At 35.8% G+C, this 20155-nt stretch overlaps 2 protein-coding genes across 2 annotated transcripts; one reads left to right on the top strand and one right to left on the bottom strand.

Annotated features, from left to right (window-relative positions):
- Window positions 1-67: 67 nt before the first annotated feature.
- Window positions 68-7137, top strand: LOC132112589 (cytochrome P450 26B1). Its single transcript, XM_059520130.1, has 7 exons — window positions 68-216; window positions 909-1267; window positions 2514-2738; window positions 2967-3242; window positions 3404-3559; window positions 4374-4799; window positions 5804-7137. Exons 2-7 carry the CDS (start codon window positions 1055-1057, stop codon window positions 6179-6181), a joined length of 1674 nt encoding a protein of 557 aa, XP_059376113.1. The 5' UTR covers window positions 68-216; window positions 909-1054; the 3' UTR covers window positions 6182-7137.
- A 4881-nt stretch (window positions 7138-12018) lies between these two features.
- slc22a15 (solute carrier family 22 member 15) lies at window positions 12019-19986 on the bottom strand. The gene is made up of 12 exons (XM_059520129.1): window positions 19778-19986; window positions 19295-19441; window positions 18968-19100; window positions 18410-18574; window positions 18195-18324; window positions 15225-15446; window positions 14978-15118; window positions 14801-14883; window positions 13865-13973; window positions 13553-13625; window positions 13176-13334; window positions 12019-12692 (listed from the first exon to the last, which is right to left on the bottom strand). The coding sequence occupies exons 1-12, from the start codon at window positions 19859-19861 to the stop codon at window positions 12636-12638; spliced, it is 1503 nt and encodes a 500-aa protein (XP_059376112.1). The 5' UTR covers window positions 19862-19986; the 3' UTR covers window positions 12019-12635.
- Between the last annotated feature and the right edge of the window lie 169 nt (window positions 19987-20155).

Genomic DNA, 20155 nt, shown 5'->3' with positions numbered 1-20155 from the left:
CTGTGGAACCTACGATCTCAAACGTTTCCCATCCCCTGTGATCTATCCACGACCTCTTCAACTATTAGAGAAAACTGCTCACACGTCACTGGTTAAGGTGGATCGCATCATGTGCCAATACCTATAAAGCTCGAGCGCACGAGATGCACAGAAGACAAATAGAGATTCTCGAAGTTCCACTGGATATCTTCAACATGACTTTACACTCTTCCTGAGGTGAGTTACACATTCATTGTCTGTCTCTGATTTACTTGTAAATTCATCATTAGCTCCGTTAGTAAGATTATGTTATTTTAGATTACAGATTGCATGTTTTAGCAACATATCTGGGAGACAGATTTTTGTTACACCCTTAAAAAAAGTATTTGAACTAATTTTAAGGTATAAGAACCATCCTATAAAGAGTCATTTTTTATACATGCCATACCTCGGAGATTTAAATCTCTTTATGTTTCACTATGTTCTTCAGATAAGAATAAAAATTGGATCAACAGAACTGAACTGAAAAGTTAATGTAGGCTAGTTTGATGTTAAATACTCTATATTATAATGTTAAGAATTTATGAGTTTTACTTACTCGGAGGTGTTTATAAGCAGAGGGATCTTTTGTTTTAAGCAAAAATGGATGCTCGATTCCAAAATTCTCATAATCTCAAGTTCAGTTGGAGTCTGGTTTACAGTCGGAGTGGGTGAGAGCAGGGTTGTTCAAGGGGGTGTACCCCAAGAAAAGGTGGATAAACTCGGATGAACGACATGCCAGCGCATGCAACTTGTAAAACTGTTTGGAATAGTTAACAGCTTCTTGTCCTTCTCTGGGAAGCTGGAGAGGATGACAGCACGATAGAACCCCTCTCTTCATAAAGCCCATGTTAGACCCTTGTAATGTCCTATTCTTATGCCATTACTAGATATCCAATGAGCGCGTAAAGGGATCTTCTTGCGTGTTACACAACTTTTGGAGGCGCTCCATCAAGAAGAAATCATCACTGGAACAACACGCACAGGCGCACGTGGATTCTTTGCTTTCTTTCTTTTTTCTTTTTGGCTTTGTTCAATGCTGGAGATGTTCGGGCACGATAGCTGCCTCGTGTCCGTGTTGCTGGCGGCTGCCGGTGCTGTCTTACCGGCTCTGCTGTTGCTTGCGGTTTCGCGGCTGCTGTGGGAGTTCAGGTGGAGCATCACCCGGGATCGGACGTGTAAACTCCCACTCCCGCAGGGCTCCATGGGCTGGCCACTGGTCGGAGAAACCTTTCACTGGCTTTTCCAGGTAAGACTGGAGCATATAAATAGAATTCCACTCTGTTTCTCTCAATTCTTTTTGCGCTTATTTATGATTTATCGATCATGGATTTCATAGTATGTTACCTCGATCAGAAAAGTAACATTTTGAGTTCTAATATATATAAGCCTATGCATCATATTGTAATTTTATATTATAAACACGAAAACATGATTCTAATCTAATTATGATTTAGTCTTTTAAAAATGTAAATATAGGCCGTAAAATTCTGTTAAGATTAGATCTCTAATTATTTCGGCGGGGTCATCGTTGCAAAAAAATTTAATAAAATAATAATAATAAAAAAATTTGCCTATAGTAATTTTATTTATTCGTTCATTTTACGAAAAACGTTTTGGCGCCCCCAGCGCATTTAACTATCAACAATGCGTTTTAAACAGAATACTAACCTTTTCTGATATAGCCTATGTTGTGCAGATCTATAGTGGTTTTAGGCTACTTATGTTTTATCGATGCACCATACAGCTATCAAGCATGTGTTGCTATGGTTACCTCCGTACGCAAAGTCGGTTTCTTTACGAGCATGAACATTTAGGCTAGTGTAATCTAACTTGTAAAACGTAGCTATTAAAAACAATGCATGAAACCTCCGGTTAAAATTATGTAAGAATTAAACGACATATGCTAACTTATGAGGAAAAAATCGAATTCCATCGCTAATCACCACATTTAGGCTATTTAGATTTTATATAGGGCCTAAATTAATTCTTTTATGTTATTATTTATGTAGATTAGAGTGATCTGTTGCATTTTATGTTATTTTGCTAATATTGTTTGCATTACATTTAGTGCAATATTTAATGCTTTGTCAAAGGAATATGCATGCATGTGAGCCAGTTCCTCTGCTGGCCTGATGAGCAAAATCCACAAGGTGAATTATTCCCTGCATGTGTGAACTTGACGAGGGTGTAATTCTTCACTGTGGTAAAACAGACACTTTCAACTTGATTTCATGCAGAGTGGCAGAACTGATTAATCCATCCCAGAAGATGCAATCAATCAATCGATCAATAATGTAAATAAATCTTACAATATGTAGGCCTGGAAAGTTTATAAAATAGTATGGGAAATTTGTATGGAAATATTTTTAGTATGGAAATTAAAAAAAAAAAATCCTTATAGTCACAAACGACTGGAAAAGTCTTGGGGAAGTAGTGGGGACTCGGGGTATTGCATCTAAAAGGTTTGACATGAAACTCTCGTGTTGTAACAGGGATCCAGCTTTCACATCTCCAGACGCGAGAAACACGGAAATGTTTTTAAAACTCATCTTTTGGGCAAACCCCTCATCCGAGTGACCGGTGCAGAAAACATCCGTAAGATTCTGCTGGGTGAACACACGCTGGTGTGCACGCAGTGGCCCCAGAGCACACGCATCATCCTGGGGCCCAACACTCTGGTAAACTCAGTTGGTGACCTGCACAAGAGGAAGAGAAAAGTAAGTGTCTCTGAAAGACATGCACCCTGGAAGACTTTTCAATTAAAAAAGGCTTCTGATTGAAAGAATTAACCCATTAATTGTTTTATTTATCCTAAATATCCCTGTAAAGATGAACACTCACAAAAAATAAAATAATATATATATATATATATATATATATATATTTCAGCCATTAATGTTGCAATGAATAGCTCAGCTTTTGATCAATAAAATGTTGTTTTCTAGATCCTTGCAAAAGTGTTTAGTCGTGGGGCGCTGGAGGCCTATCTGACACGCCTTCAAGATGTCGTCAAGACTGAAATTGCTAAGTGGTGCTCCGAGACCGGATCTGTGGACGTTTACACCGCAGCCAAGTCACTCACTTTCCGCATTGCAGTGCGAGTCCTGCTCGGTCTGCATCTGGAGGAGCAGCAAATCACTTCTCTCTCCAAAACCTTTGAGCAGCTCATGAACAACCTCTTTTCTCTTCCTATTGACACCCCCATAAGCGGCCTGCGTAAGGTGAGAATGAATCCAATTCTGATCTTTCATCCACAAGCCAAAAGTCACATTGGTTCACAGCTTGAGCAAGCAAACTAAATTACTAGAATAGATGAATGTCTAAATTTCATCTACTTTGGAGAACTTTTATTCATGAACATAGTCTATTTGTTTTGTTGTAGGGAATCAGGGCCCGTGAGATTCTGCACTCTTCCATGGAGAAGATCATAGAGGAGAAACTGAAAAAGCAGCAAACCAGCGATTATTGTGATGCTTTTGACTATATGCTGAGCAGTGCGAAGGAAGATGACTATGAGCTTACAATGCAGGAGCTAAAGGTAAACCATAGAGGGCTGAATCCAAATTTACTGTGCACTCTTAAAAATAAAGTTTCTATGGAGACTTTTTATTCCACAAAAGGTTCTTTATAATTGGAAAAAGGATATGTAGATTATTCAAATATTCTTCACACTAATAAAATAAAAAAGGGGGCTCTTTTAGGAACTGTTCACTGAAAGGCAGGGGTGGGCAGTATTTCAAATACATGTATTTGAAATACAAAATACTATTTTTATTTTAAATACATTTAATCCTAGTATTTTTGTAGTTTCAAAATACATAAATTATTTTTTAGAAATCAACCTCTTTATTAGACTGGTGATTTTTCTGTATCAACAAGTATACAAAAATACTAAGATTAAATGTATTTAAATACAAAATACATTTGACTTTTTCCAATAGCATTTTATATTTCAAATACATGTATATTACAATAAATGCATGTTCTTCTGAACTTTCTATTCATAAGAGAATTCGGAAAAATGTAATATTTTTCACAAAAGTAATAAGCAGTCAAATCTGTTTTCAGCTTTGATAATAATAACCAAATATACACATATATATATAAATATATATATATTATTTATTTTTTTACTGTATTTAAAAAAAAAAAAAATTCAGCCTTTGTGAGCATAAGAGACTTAAACAAAAGAGAAAAAAATTCTAATGATTCCAAACTTTTAACCTGTAGCGAGTGTGTAAATGAGCAAAATTAAAAATTGCTATTCTCAGTTGTTTTGCATAAAATTTTTTTGCCTTTCAGTTTCATTTAGATTCATGTTTGCAAAATAATTAAATGCAAATGCATTTCAGGAAACCGCAGTAGAGTTAATCTTCGCTGCTCACTCCACTACTGCCAGCGCATCAACGTCCCTCATCCTGCAGCTGCTGCGTCATCCAGATGTGAGTGAGCGTGCCAGAGCAGAGCTGGAAAGCGAGGGGCTGATCGGCGATGTGCACGGATACTGCTGCTCTCATTGCCATGGGAACGTCGTCAGTGAGGAAAGAGATGCTGCTGAGAAGAGTACCAATGAGGGGAGATCAGCGACGAATAAAACACTGTGTTTTGAAGCAGGAGACAAGGAAGAGATGCATCGCTCTCGCATCCACGTCCCTTACCTGAGTTTGGAGAAACTGAGTCAACTTTCTTACCTGGACTGTGTGGTCAAAGAGGTGCTTCGGTTCCTCCCACCAGTGTCTGGTGGATACAGGACAGCCCTGCAAACATTTGAATTAAATGTAAGTGTTGTTTTGTCTTTTGTTGCTTTGTGCAAAATAGTTTATGAAAATACCGTTTTATGGATAGTGCATTCATAATTGTCTGCAAAAGCTAGTTAATTTTATCATTTTATGAAACATAAAATGAAAAATTGTATTTCATTTTTCAACATTTTATATTAGAAATGGAAATTACTATATTATTTACATTTAGCTGACGCTTTTATCCAAAGCGACTTACAATTGCTATATATGTCAGAGGCCGCACGCCTCTGGAGCAACTAGGGGTTAAGTGTCTTGCTCAGGGACACATTGGTGTCTCACAGTGGATTCGAACCCGGGTCTCTCACACCAAAGGCATGTGTCTTATCCACTGCGCTTACACCATCCACACCATTATATTATAACATTTGTGAAACTGTACATTATAAAACCACGATACTGCGCGAATAATAATAATTATTACTATTATATCAAATGTTGTTGGTAAAAAAATAACTAAAAAAATAAAGTTATAAGCGACATTGAAGTTATTACATTATGAAATGTGTCAAATAAATGTATAAATGTGTGGATATTCATATAGAATAATACTTTTTTGTGCATTGAACCCTAAAATGGTGTAAAACATTATTTTACATTTTATTTTAGAAATATACATTTAAATTATTGCATCATAAAATTGTATTACATTATAATTTTTAATCATAAAAGTATTAAATCACAATATAGTGTGGAAAAATAAAATCATAATTAATATTATTAATTAATAATAATTAAAGTTGTAAAAAACATTTTTTATCAGACGTTGAAAAAATGAAATAATTTTGTCAGTTATATTTATTTTAGGAACATTAATAAAACTTAAATATATATATATTTTAATAATAAAATCATGAACATGATATAATGTCAATAATAATACTAAAATACAGATTTTGCTGATAAAAAACATTGGTTCAAAAATTTACAATTTTACACAAAAAGCTGTCTAACATAATCATTCGTATGTTGTGAATTTGCAGGGTTATCAGATCCCGAAGGGCTGGAGCGTCATGTACAGCATCCGTGACACGCACGAGACAGCAGAAGCATATCAGAACCCAGAGCTCTTTGACCCAGACCGGTTCTGCGCAGATCAAAACGAGAGCAAAACCGACCGCTTCAGTTATGTTCCATTTGGAGGTGGTGTGAGGACGTGCATCGGCCGGGAGCTCGCTTTGATTGTGCTCAAAACTCTTGCGGTGGAGTTGCTCGCCACAGTAGAGTGCACTCTGGCAACAGAAACATATCCAAGGATGCAGACGGTACCAATTGTGCATCCGGTCAATGGATTGCATGTGTTTTTTAACTACAGAACCCACGGGGTTGAGAGAAATCGGAGGGAATCCACACATATATAGACAAAAAGCTTAATTTAGACACTGTACCACAGAAAACGCCAATGCATAGATGTCAAACTGCTTTTAGGAATCATATACAGTTAACATTATAATGTTTATGTTAAGCAAACCATCTGGAAATGGATGAAATGATGAACCTGACCCATTCATTAAATAATGTGGTCTTGAACTCTTGTTTTTAGTGAACTTCTGGAAAGGGTACATATCCACTAGAATGCATGTAAAAGTTACTTAAACCTGTGTAAAAGTCTGTTAGGTTTGAATAGCCAAGCCATTGTGATGTGCATGAGGAAATCACAAAAAAAAAGAAAAGAAAACTTAAAAAAAAAAAAAAACTATAAAAATAGAAATGCATTTAATTCATTTATTCTTTCATCTCAGCCTTGTATGTGATATATAAACAAAACCTGTTTTTGTTTTATGACATGAAGTAGGAACACAAATAAGCTCTATTTATATTTTTTCTCAAGTGAATAGGATAGCTCACTAAATAAAAACTTATATTATGCCACTTTCTAATTTCTAGGCCAGTGTACTACTAAAATGACTAGTTATCTATACATGCTGTCCTTGCGGCTCTAGTACTTACAGAAGTTACATATTGCTTTAAACCATGTAAATAGATGACTAATGCATAGTTATTTGTGTTTATCATGAATGTAAGCTGTGAAAAATGACCCTTGCGCTGTGAACTGGGGGATCAGTTTAAATACAGGGAAGGAGAAAACAAGCAGCACTTTTTCTCCAAATTAGGAGTATATGTGTATACATGTTGTATATGTTCAATACTTGTGTAATACTTCTTGTAGTTCCTGTGCTCACGTGTTTGTCTTTTTGAATAGTGCTCATGTTCATTTTATATCTTTTATGGTATCTATTTTGAAATGTGTATTTGGTGCTGTTATAGTGTTTAAGTTGTCTCTGTTCAATAAAGAGATTTGATGCGTTTATTTGCACTTTGTTGAGCATTATGTTGAGGTTGTGGTCAGTATGTTACATATATGTAAAAATTTAACAAGTTAATTTACACTCCCATTCAAAAGTTTGAGGTCAGTAATATATATATATATATAAAAGAATTACCAAGAAGAACTTATTTTTAGCAATGATGCATTAAACTGATCCAATGTGACAGTAAAGACATTATGTTATAAATAAACATTTTTAAACTTTATATTCATCAACAGATCCTGAAAAAACATCACAAAAACTTTTGGCAGCACAACTGTTTTCAGCACTGAAATAATAAAAATAAATGTTTCTTAATCAGTATGAATTCTGAATGATCATGTGACAATGACTATTGGAGTAATGTCTTCTGAAAATTCAGCTTTGCCATCACAGGAATAAATTAAATTTTTAATTAACATTAGAAAATAGTTTTTTTATTTTGGATTATAATAACATTTAACTGTTTTATTGCATTTTTGATCACATAAATGCAGCCTTGTTCAGAATATAGGCTTCTATATTTGATATTTTATGGGTTTATTAAGCAAAAAACTAATTTTGCTACGTTACTTCAGTTTCTACTGAGTAAAGGTTTCCTTTTGTCTCAACAAGCATTAAGAGAACATGAAGGACAAGACTGTAGTGTTTTGATAAAGCAGCTGTGCCTGAATCCACCTGCAATAGACATGCAGCCCCTATTATCTTTCCCTTTCAGCTTGTTTGATCTAACAATCAAATTTCCATTGAAATCCATGCAGTATCATCCCATTTCTCTCTTTATTGTTCCATCATGCCATTGAGGCAGGATCATAGTTCAGCTGAACTCCTCAACCGAATTATTTTTTGTGTATGCATGTATACATGATGCCACACTTTCAATCATCTGACAGCCAGCGGGATAAACAGCATGATTTGTAAGTGCCAATGACTTAAACACATTACTAAGGTTACTATCAGCCATCCTAACTAACCTACTCTAAATGTGGGCTGGTGAAGAGTTTTGATGTCAAAAATCAACATTCTAGATAATCTTTGAGCTAAATAAACTCATTGAAGCATGAACGTCGACAGCTACAGGTAAGATGTGAAGTGTTTGTCGGGGATCAGTCATGGTGGTGGAAGCTGTGTGTGATGTGTCATGACTTCTGTTGGCAGCATCAGTGTGTTTTGGAATGCAGAAGCAGCTGGTGTCTACACTGTTATTACCCCACAGCACAAATGCTTCCTGACCCAAAAACACACACACACACACACACACTTCAGCTAAATGTACTCACACCACCCCTCTGTAGTCAAAGTTCAGAAAACAAGGGAAAAGGTGTACACATATATTTATATACACATATCTCAGCTGCATACCCTTCATCGTCCAGTGTATATATTATTAGATAGATCGATTTACAGACAGATAGATAGATCACTCACTCTCGAAGCATCCCATTACAGTGAAACGGTGTCTGGTGACAATTCAGCCTTCGTATGAATGAGGATATCACCTCCACATGACTCCTACAGCTTACTGCAACTTCAGATGTGACAGGCTATAGATCACTTTATTTCCTGTTGTTCTCTGGAACATAATCATCCTCACCTCAGGTGCACATTATTGCCTACTGTACTTTTCTTAAAGGTAATATTCATTCACGAGGAAACTATGAGGGAAAATATCTAGCTAACTGTGATGGGGCTTGCTGTTGACCCGAGTTGACTGAATTTGAGTTATACAGAAATTCTTCCCACAGCCTTTGGGTGAATCACAGCAAACGGCAGTGCTGCATTTCTAAAGTCATTCATCAGATACAGATACAGAAGTTGGGTGGGTTTTCAGGGTTCAGTAACAGAGTGATTGACATGCTTTAATAAAGAAGCACTAATATTGCTACACCCACTGTCAGAACATCTCCATAAGCTTTTGATGCAGCAAAAATGCTTATTAATGAATAGGTTCAGCTCGACTGAGTGTCTACCAAAATTCAGGGAAGACTGTGGATTTTCATGGTTAAATGCACTTTTTAGAGCTAAAATCGAATGGGATTACAAGTACAGTACAGTGGCATCTCAATTCACAAATCTGTCATCAGACCTGATGGTTAGTAGTGATACTGTCACATAATAATAAAGAAGCTTTTCAAATGTCATTCAGAGCTTGGCTAACTTCAGGCATTTACATTGCATTACATGTGTTTGTGTCTGCATGTTTTACTAAATAATATTCTGAATTAATTCCTTCATTTCCATTCAAGCATTTGACATATGAATCATCACTCCGTTTATGGAAAAAATGCTGCGTGAAAGCAAAATGCACATTATGGATGATCTAAATGGGCACATAACAGGGATTCCCAATCTTTTTTGTCCATTGCATCCCTTTGATCTAACCCAGACCTCCTGGAGAGGCACGTTCTTGTGGAGTTTAGCTCCAACCGTCTCTAGCACACCTGTGTGGAAAGTTCTAGTGACCTTGGAGGCCTTGATTACCAGGTTCAGGTGTTAATTAAGGTTAGAGAACAATCAGGCAGGAAAGCGGCCATCCAGGATTAGTGTTGGAAATCTCTAATGTTAAATATTTTAATTTGAAGTACATCCTAAGATTTTTTTTGTTGTTGTAACTTTTCAATACTCTTATTTATATTATATAGTAACTGTTGTTATATCTTGAAATACATGTAAATATGTAAGATAGATATAATGTAAGATATAATAACAAAAGGCAATATTTGATTATTAAAAATAAAATAAATGCTCAGATATAAGATAACATGTTTATTTATTTTATTTATGTTATTTTCATCTTTTATTCTTAGGACATTATTTTCAGAGGTTCTTTTGCTTATTTCTACAGACAGAACCGGTACAGTAGGCCTTCAGCAATGATCTTGCGAGTTCAGTCTCAGGTCATATATGATTTTCCAGAAATCTGGCTTCCTCCTCAGGCTTCATACCTGTGTTGATGGCTCACCTCTCGAACACACTCTTCCCACACCCATATATGAACAAAAACAAATGAGCACGTATATGCACACCAGTAAACTGATAACTCATAAATATAATATAAGCTTATTAAAATAACCAGGTTTCCAAGTTTAGATGGTAAGTGGCAAAAATACTTTTTGCTTACACCAGGAGTCGGCAAAATATACAGCACGCGTACCAACAGTGGCACGCAGAGGGATAGCTGACATGCAAGCAATAAGGAAAACTGCATACTGACATACATTCTAAGGAAATAACTTCTCATAGTCACACAGCCTGTTAGGAGGTATAAATACTATTAAAGTGTGAGCATTAACTTGCTTTAGTCTACGGATGCGCGCGCCACCGCTGACATTGTAGGCCCTCAGTTCAAAACCTCAGCGGTCTAATGGCGACCGTCAAAGTCAAAATGACTGATGGCCAATCAAATCAAAGCAGACGGGGTTTACTGTTCACTGAAGCAGAGCGCGAAGCGGCAGTTTAGATAAAGCCGCAAATCATTTAATATTAGTCAAATTTTAACGATACGTTTACGATATAAATGTTAAATGACCGACAGCTATATCCAGTGATACAAACTATTATAATTTTTAATTAATGTGGCCATTTTGAGAGAGAGAATGTTTCATTGTCTGCGTGTCTCTCTCTACAAACAACGAAGCGGAGAAATACAATGTAGCGGTTTAGTATCAATTAATAAAAGACGCGTGGCAGCGCTCAAAGGTTTATGAGCTTAGGATGTTACTTTTTGAACTGGCAATATGTACCAGTTGTGTGTGTGCGCGCGCATCAATTAAGCAGCGCATTAATATAGAATGGTTGGGGGTGTCGGCAGTGGTTAGGTTAACCAGAAAAATGTCATATCATGCAGAAAAATGTGCTGACCTCCTGGCTTACACCGTTTGTGACCTTACTCCGATAAAAGAAAACGGGTTACCGTGTTTATATGACCACGTGCGTGCATTTAAACGCGCTCAATTATACTGACCTGATATTGAACCTTAACTAAATCTGTACAGATGTGGGACAGTTGTGCTTTCTGAATGTGGTGATGAGCTGAAAGCAGGGGCCCGTTCTTCGTACGTCGCTAACTCAGTTAGCTGGATTTGATTGTGGATGATTTGACATGATCTTGGTTCATTTGGTTCCGTAAAACCTGCTCGCGAGCAGGCTTATTTCATGTAAACAGGATTAGATCGCACTTTTTTAACCAGAACTGAGCCTTGGAATATGCTGATCCAGAGACGATAATTTAAAATAATCATGTAAAAATTAAGATAATATAATGTTGTACAGGGTATATATGATGCACTCAAGAGACCACACCTTCTGTACCTGCTGTTTATCTCCTTGTGCAGGGTGATATAACGCCCGCCAGGCCTTGGAGGAAGAGAATGAAAACAGTTATTATAGTTAATGCCTGCTCTCTCTCAACCTGTTCCGTCAGCTACATGCAGCGCCACAGGCTGCGATTACAGCAAGGAAAGAAAGACGGAAACCAAAAAGAAAAACAGGTTTGTGGTTGAATGTTTTGTGCCAGCTTCTTTGAAACTCCCAGCTTCTGAATCCTGTGGTTTACCTGAGCACTGCTCGCCTGCGTCACAGCTGACATCATCACCACGAGGACTTGAACAGGTCAAAGGTGACTTCAGTTCAGGAGCAGTGGCCTTCAACACAGTGCCATCTACTGGTGACAAACGGACATACACGCTCATGCGCAATATACAGGAGGCATTTATTTCAAAGCTTTTCCCTTAACTCTCAAGATAAACACAAATGCATGTTGAGCACTGTACAGAAATATACACTAATATATGTGTTTAACACTTCACTTTACCATGTGGAGAAAAATAGCAATCAATAATGGTAAAAAAAAAAGTGGTCTCCAAAAAAATATATATATTTTTTTTCTTGGTAAAACACCAAAGACAAAAAAAATATAAATAATAATAAATAAAAGTATAAATCCTAAATCTAATTTATTCACTGATAATTATTTATTGAATTTCAAATCAAGTGTCCAATGACCGAACTACTTGTGTGTTGCACAGAAAAAATACCAGCATATGAGTATAATAGAAAAATATTATCAGTAAGATTTAAAATAGTAAATAAATGAAAACTGTACTCTTTGAGTGAACTATTTCTTTAAAACAACCTAAAATTAAGATTCAGTATCACGGACATTTTCAGCCATTACTGATTATTAATTGAATGCTAATATATAAACTCTGGTGAATGTAATGTCAAATAAGACATTTGTTCACAAATGGCATTAAACACATGAAATTAGTCGTCATAATTGTCAGACATTATGGGAAAAGAGTTAACGAATGAGAATCTGGTCCTTTTTCCATTATTTTAAATTAGTCCTGACAGTTAAATCTGCTGAACTGATCCTTTGAGCAGACAGATTTCTTCTGGAAGGCACCTTTAGTCTTTCAGTGAGTGAGTATATGGCACGACATTCTGAACATGGTCAAGGAATGCATGTAAACAGGTGTAATAAAATGTTTTCAAGCTCTTGGTCTCAGTCACTATCAGCCCCATTGTGGTCAATTAAATGCTTTTCTTCCAAAAGGGGAACCTATAAGACACACAAAAATCCATTATGAAGAAAAGGTCTCATTGGGATACTTCTACAGCAATTAAAAAAAAAAATACATATATAAAAAAAGATCTCAGAGTTTGTTGGACACATGAAACATGGATTTCAGTTGAATTTATTTATACTGCAGTTTTTAATATAATTGTATTTACAATATACTTATTATAATAATTACAATAAATAATTATGAATTCAATCATTATTTATTATGTATTCCTGCATCACAAACAGCAGAGCATGGTGCTACCAATGTCAAAGTTATGGGTTCGATGAAATATGTATTCAATATAAATCAGTAATTATAAGTGTAAGAAGACTTAAATAAGAGACATGAAGCTATACAAAAACATTTGGCGGCAGAATGCCATGATCAACCAACCAGAAGTAAGTATTCCAGGGAGTTATGTAATTAAACAGTTTAATAATCTTCTGAAATTATGATTCTGTCATGCTCATGTTTACCTGCGGCTGTAAGATTCGCTGGTAGGTGGGGCTGGACAGTTCATCAAGTGTTTCAGCAGCAGGTTTATTAAGCGTCTCCGGCAGAAGAAGCCCCAGGCAGCCCGCGGAAATCCCACTCAAACAGAACACCATAAATGGCATGGAGGTGTGCAATGATTTCTGGACAATTACCAATAAATCAGTACACAATCAATCAATATAACAACAAAGCTGATAAAATATATTTACAATATTAATTAACTTTATAGAACGTTTTCACATTGTATTAATAACATCTAAGAATGCATATATTTATTATTTAATAATTATTAAATCGCACAAGAAAATATTTAGAAAATAATGGCATTTCTTAAGTCAGATAGGTTACAGCTACTTACCATACTCGGCACAAACGGTGCTAGAATTCCCCCAACTCTACAGGACATGGAACACACACCCAGCCCTGCATTCCTAACACACACAAACACACTTCCATTAGAATTCACCCAGCACATGCAGTGAGGGACTTCTGGGTTGTACGGTGATTTTATAACAGCATACACTAGAGGGCGCTGTTTGCTCAAGTACAGAATCTCATTCTGTGAGGAATTAAACACATTTTATACAATTAAACACATTTTAATAATCATTTTTACTTAATGACAATTGTAGAAAAGACATCACACATACAGCAAAAGCGTTGGCTGTACCTGATCACAGTTGGGTAGAGCTCTGACGTATACACATACGCAATATTAAATGCAGCACTGACCATCAGTTTTCCCACTAGAGCCAGTGACGTGACACTTAATAAGGACCCTGAGGAAGGCAAACAACCGGCTTTAGACAACCAGATTAGAAATGCATCATGTATGCTTAAGGAGAATATTAGCACTACAGGTCAAAATACTGAAATTAGATTTTTTTTAAATGTTTTTTTGCTGGTAACAGTTGTGCTACTTAATATGTTTTGTAGAAACCTTGATGCACATGTCTGGGGCATGGAAGATTTAAAATAAAAAAAGGGAGAAAATGTGTTTTTATTGAGCAATGACATTAAATTCAAAAGTGACAGTAAAGACATTTATGTATATAATTACAAAATATTTTATAAAAAAAATAAAATAAAAAAAATAAATAAATATATATATATATACATTTTTACTTTTTCATTCATCAAAGAACCTTTAAATAAATGTGTCATGGCTTCCAGAATAATAATAAATATCATTATTAATAATAATTTGAGTCGATTTATATAATAATTGAGCACCAAATCAGCATATTAGAATGATTTCTAAAGGATCATGTGACTTTGAAGACTGGAGATATGGCTGCTGAAATTTCAGCTTTGCCATCACAGGAATAAATTACGTTTCACAGTTTAATAATAAAAAAAATTCTTTTAAATTGTAATTATATTTATATAATATTACCGCTTTTACTGATCAAATATATGCAGCATAAGGCACTTCTTTCAAAAACATTTTTAAATGTTAATTATTTAACTTTTGACCAATTGTGTGTGTGTGTGTGTGTGTGTGTGTGTGTGTATGGACCTAAAAAGTATCATTCCTGAAGCATTAAAAACTAAAAATAAACCAAGTGGCATCAAAGCCTAATAATGTATTCGGAAAGATGATCACCTGATACAGGTACGAACATTGTGAGCAGACAGGATACACCTGAAAATGCAAGAAAATTGGCCATAGACTTCCTCCGGCCTGCCCTAAAAGAAAAACAAACCCAAAAACACACTAAGTTAAGAATGTGAGAGGGTCTGATACTGCAGCGTGTTGATGTGATCGTGCGAGAGAATTTACCACTGTTTGTTAATGAAGTACATGCAGAGAGGGTATGCAGGGAGTTCCACCAGACCATACATGGCAACGGTAAGGTAACGATTACCTTTATCTTCACTGGCACTGAGGGTCAACCCGTAATACACAAGGCTACACGCATACCTGCATTACACACATGCACACAGAATGAGTATATTAAAATACACAGATCTTTGGCATAATACTGTAAGAGTGAAATAAACATATAGCTTTTGGAAATATTACTCACCACACATACATGAGCACCACAGTCCTCCAGCGCAGTATGGGATGTGTGACCAGCTGGAAAACCCCAGGGCTGGATCCCTTCGTAGTGCTGGTGCTGACGGTCCGCCGGAGCTTCACTGAAATTCTGCCTTTCCCGTTCCTCAGAGCAAAATCCTTCAGGATGTCTTCAGCCTTCTCCGTCTGACCCCGAGAATAAAGCCAGCGTGGAGATTCTGGCAAAGTCCTGCCATAGTCATGGAAATTAGACAGACATATTCTTATTTCTCAAGTTCAAGAGATCTCGCAACATTTTAGACAAGATTACAATATGATTTGAACATTTTGAGGGGGAATATTTTTTGATACAGGCTTAATATTTTTCTTTGAGCTTTTTGCCCAATTTATTCAAAGGAATACAAGAAAAAGCACAGAAAATGATTGGGAAGCAGGGGAATGAAATCAGAAATCATGCAAGTCAGACTTAAACTTGCTTTGCATATGTATTTGCTCTATGGCTATTAAGCTAGCAATTACCTTCTGACAATGACATTTGTATAAGGTTTTTTTTTTAGTACAAAAGTATTTGTTGTAAGGGCAAAATGTAAATGTAGTATTTAGTTAATTAAGGAAATGTTAATGTTTATGTTTACCCAAAAACTGGGTAGAACCAGTAATACACACACACACACACATACATGTATTTACACATATGTGTGTGTGTGTGTGTGTGTGTGTGTGTGTGACAGAGACCCTGGACCACAAAACCAATCATAATTGGTCAATTTATAAGCTTTCCACTGATGCATGGTTTGTTGGACTAGGACAATATTTGGCCTAGATACAACTGTTTGAAAACCTGGAATCTGAAGCTGCAAGAAAATTAAATAAAATAATAAAAATATTGAGAAAATCGCCTTTAAATTTGTACAAATTATGTCCTTGGCAATACATATTACTAATCAAAAATTAAGTTTTGATATATTTATGGCAGAAAATGTACAAAATATATTCAAGGTACATGATCTTTACTTAATAATTTAATGATTTTTTTGCATAAAAGAAAAATCTAAAATTTTGATCCATACAATGTATTTTGGGTTATTGCTACAAATAATACCTGTGCTACTTATGAATGGTTTTGTGCTCCAAGGTCACATATATAAACAATAAACATTTAAAACGATATAAATCATAAAATAAAATAAAATGTCACAATTCCACAGTAATATTAAGCAGCACAGCTGTTTTCAACACTGATAGTGATAAATATTTCTTAATAAATGTTTGATCATTTGTTGAGAGTGACACTGAAGACTGGAATAACGGCTGCTGAAATTTCAGCTACACTACCATAGGAATAAATATATTTTTAGATTACATAAACAATTGACTTAATTTACTTCCAAACATTTTTAAAAATATTAACAACTACAAACTTGTGTATCATTTTTTTTTTTGCACTTCCTCCAACAGAACACACACACACACACAAAAAAAAATCTTCTAAACTTTGTTTCTGTTCAAGATATACTTTTACAAATGCTTAACCTCTGGGCTTCTTCGCCCGAAAACGGGCGAAAACTTGAACGTTTTGAAATGTTTAATTTTTTTGCTTCATCGGATGGGGATGAAACTTGGTGACTTTTGTTGTATTACCTATATGAACACACAAAAAAATCAAGGAGATGATTCTGATATGTTAAAGGGTCGTAAAAAAAAAGTCACACTTAGCTTCCTCCCGCCCGAAAACGGGCGACATAGGAAATGAATGGGAAATACGAAAAAATAGGAAAACTCAGAGAAACTTTTGGTGGTACAAGCTACAGATCAGCAACTGTGCTGAAAAAAAGTGTACAGCAATGAAGGGGTGACACTCTAGAACATCAAGAGTGCAAATAAGATCCCCCCCCCCCCACACACACACACCCACGCACACATACACAGATAAACTGGCGACTGCAACAGCAAATTTGTAGAATATTCCACATAAAATCAATAAATGAAAAAAAAAAAACTTACTCAAATGCACACACACACACACACAGAGAGAGAGAGAGAGAGAGAGAGAGAGAGAGAGAAAGAGAGAGAGAGAAAGAGAGAGACTGGTAAGACTGCAACAGCAAATTTTGAGAATATGCAAAAATAAATAAATAAAAAATACAAAAAGAGACTCTCGCTCAAATGCAACACACACACACACACACACACACATACACACACACACACACACACACACACACACACACACACACACACACACACACACATTCACTCACACATACACACACACACATTGTGTTCCCTTTCTAACCAAATGCTATAGTTTGATTGTAATCATAATGCAAAACCTGATACTTATCTAAACATTTTTGTTAAGAAAATAAAGTAATCATCTTTTAGAATATCTAAATGTATATCTAAATAAAAAAAACGAATAAGAGAGAAATCATGTCTAAAACAACAAAAGGAATCAAATAGCCTTTCTACATAGGATATATAGGAAGCTATAGACAGCCTACAGGCTGGTACAGGACATTACACAAAAGTGGCTATTTTTTAAAGCCACTAGATTAAGTTCTTCTCCTGGAATATTTTTTTTTTAGGCTGGCACTCTATTTTGATGTGAAATGCTGCATTTATTAAATTTTTTTTTTTAAATAAATATAAAATAAAAAATGATATATTAATTCTAATGGAAAAAATAGCTCATAAAAATTATATAATTAATGCAAAGTATCATAAAAAAATCTAAAAATTCTAAATAATAATCAGAAAACATTACAGAACAAAAATATATTTGATTGGTTATCCTGGGAAAAAGTAAAGTACAATTTTAAGGCTTCGCCCATTTTCGGGCGGGAGGAAGCTAAGTGTGACCCATTTACGAAGAAGCCCAGAGGGTTAAAGTATCCAAAAAACAACACCAAGTGCAGCTATACAAAGCACTGTTAGTTAAACAGGAGGTAGCTATCTGACTGCACCGCTCACTTACACACAGAACAGGAAGAGCAAAAGTCCCGGACAGTTGGCTGCAGTTGCTAGGTTCCTCCACGGCTGAACATAATAACCCAACGCAGCGAACAGAGTGATGCCCACTGCAAAGGTCATATTAGTCAAGGTCCCTGAAACACAGACAATCACATTAGCTTTACATGACTAGTGTGAAAGTAAACAACACAACTGATTTAAATCTTAATTCATGTGTACCTGTCATAGCCCAGTAGGACTTTCCCACATATTCCTGAGTAAGAACAAAGCAGACCAACGCCATTCCTCCATTCATCATTCCCACCAGCAGCCGAGACACAGCAAACACCTCATAACTTGGCGCTAATGCTGTTCCATACCCAAACAAGACTTCAAAAAACAGACCTGAGAGAGAACAGTTTAAATAGAGGTCACAAGAACAGCCACACATTCAGCTGATGCTTTAGGAAGGTTTAGGCCTCATGTTTGTCTGTTTCTTTGCTTGTGGTTTTCAGTTGGTTGTGCATGAAAATCACATGTAAAACAGTTATAGTTGATTAAATAGATGCAAAAATGATAAGACCTATCACAAAGCAGTATGCAAATATTACAATGATGTAATCCCTCCCTATAAAACATTTTATCAATTGACACATTTTCAATTTTTGTCCTACATTATATTTAAAATGAACACTTACTATAAGGCTGAAATTCTACAATGAAACAACCCAGACTGCACAATTAGGATATTATTATAGACTATTATAAAGTACAGAAACCAGTTCAGCTCCATCTTACCAGTAAGGAAAACCGGCTTCCTGCCAATCTTATCAGAGAGTGGCCCAAACAGGACATTTCCGATCAGCACACCAGCAAAGAAAAGAGACCCAGCCAAGTTTACTTTGTAGGCTTCATGCTTAATCAGGTACCACTGCAATAAAAAGACCAGAATATCAAACAATTTAAATATTTACGCACATACCTGCCGTCCTGACCAAACACATAGATTAATAGACAGTTCTTTCTTATTTGATATCAAGTGTATAGGTGTGATTTGTATTTGAAATGATGAGCAAAGTTTAAGACAAAGTAATTTAATGTGCTAAATTGATGACAGTCTCTTACCTCGGTGACGATTGAGCTGATGTCCTCTGTGAATTTCACATTTTGTGTTATATCATCATTCGGATGTCCAGTAACCGGTATATCTATGTGATATTCTGGCACAGCACCCACTAAAATGATGAGCATGGTCTGACATGCCATGTAAATCTGTAGAACAAGACAATATTTCAGGTTATTCAGCTTTTAATGATCTAGGTTCCAATCTGCCCCCAAATCAGTTCAAAATCAGTTCCAGGGTCTTAAAATGGAAACCCACAACTAATGACATAAGTAAACACATGTTAAAGTAAATGATTCACTGAAGACAAGTTGAATTCCCATCGCCTGAAGATAAGATGCAAATACGACATGGCTTCAAAGGTTTGATCCATCAAATATAAATTTTGCATAGATTACCGGCTTGTGTGATCAGAAATATAAAGGAATTTAACTACACCAACACGTCTGCCCAGTATTTATGGATTTCCATCTATCATCTGTTACCTGTAGGAGAACCAGGATGGTTACCATCCGCTTCTGGTGTCTACCGAATTCTCCCACCACCTGGTAAGCCTCCTCTAAATCCATTCCAGTCTCAAATCATCCGACTGCATTCCATTTGTGTGTATATTTACATTTTTAATAATGACTTTAAGAACAACTGAGGTTTCAGATGTTCCGCTGTGATCTGGCTTCGCATCGCAGACGTGGATTGAAACCACGTGGTACAGAGCGGTCCTGATTGGGCTAGATTGTGTTATTCAAACACGTGGTACAGACCGTTGCTCTGATTGGACCTCAAGAATTAACGCTTAGTTGAAAAATAAATTGAAACGAGCGCTTTTAGTGACTACATTGTTTTTAATTGAACAATTTTAGACT

The sequence above is a fragment of the Carassius carassius genome, chromosome 32 (assembly GCF_963082965.1).
Source record: "Carassius carassius chromosome 32, fCarCar2.1, whole genome shotgun sequence".
NCBI classification, from domain to species: Eukaryota; Metazoa; Chordata; class Actinopteri; order Cypriniformes; family Cyprinidae; genus Carassius; species Carassius carassius.
The sequence above is the reverse complement of the archived record's forward strand: the minus strand, read 5'-3'. Positions and strand labels throughout refer to the sequence as shown.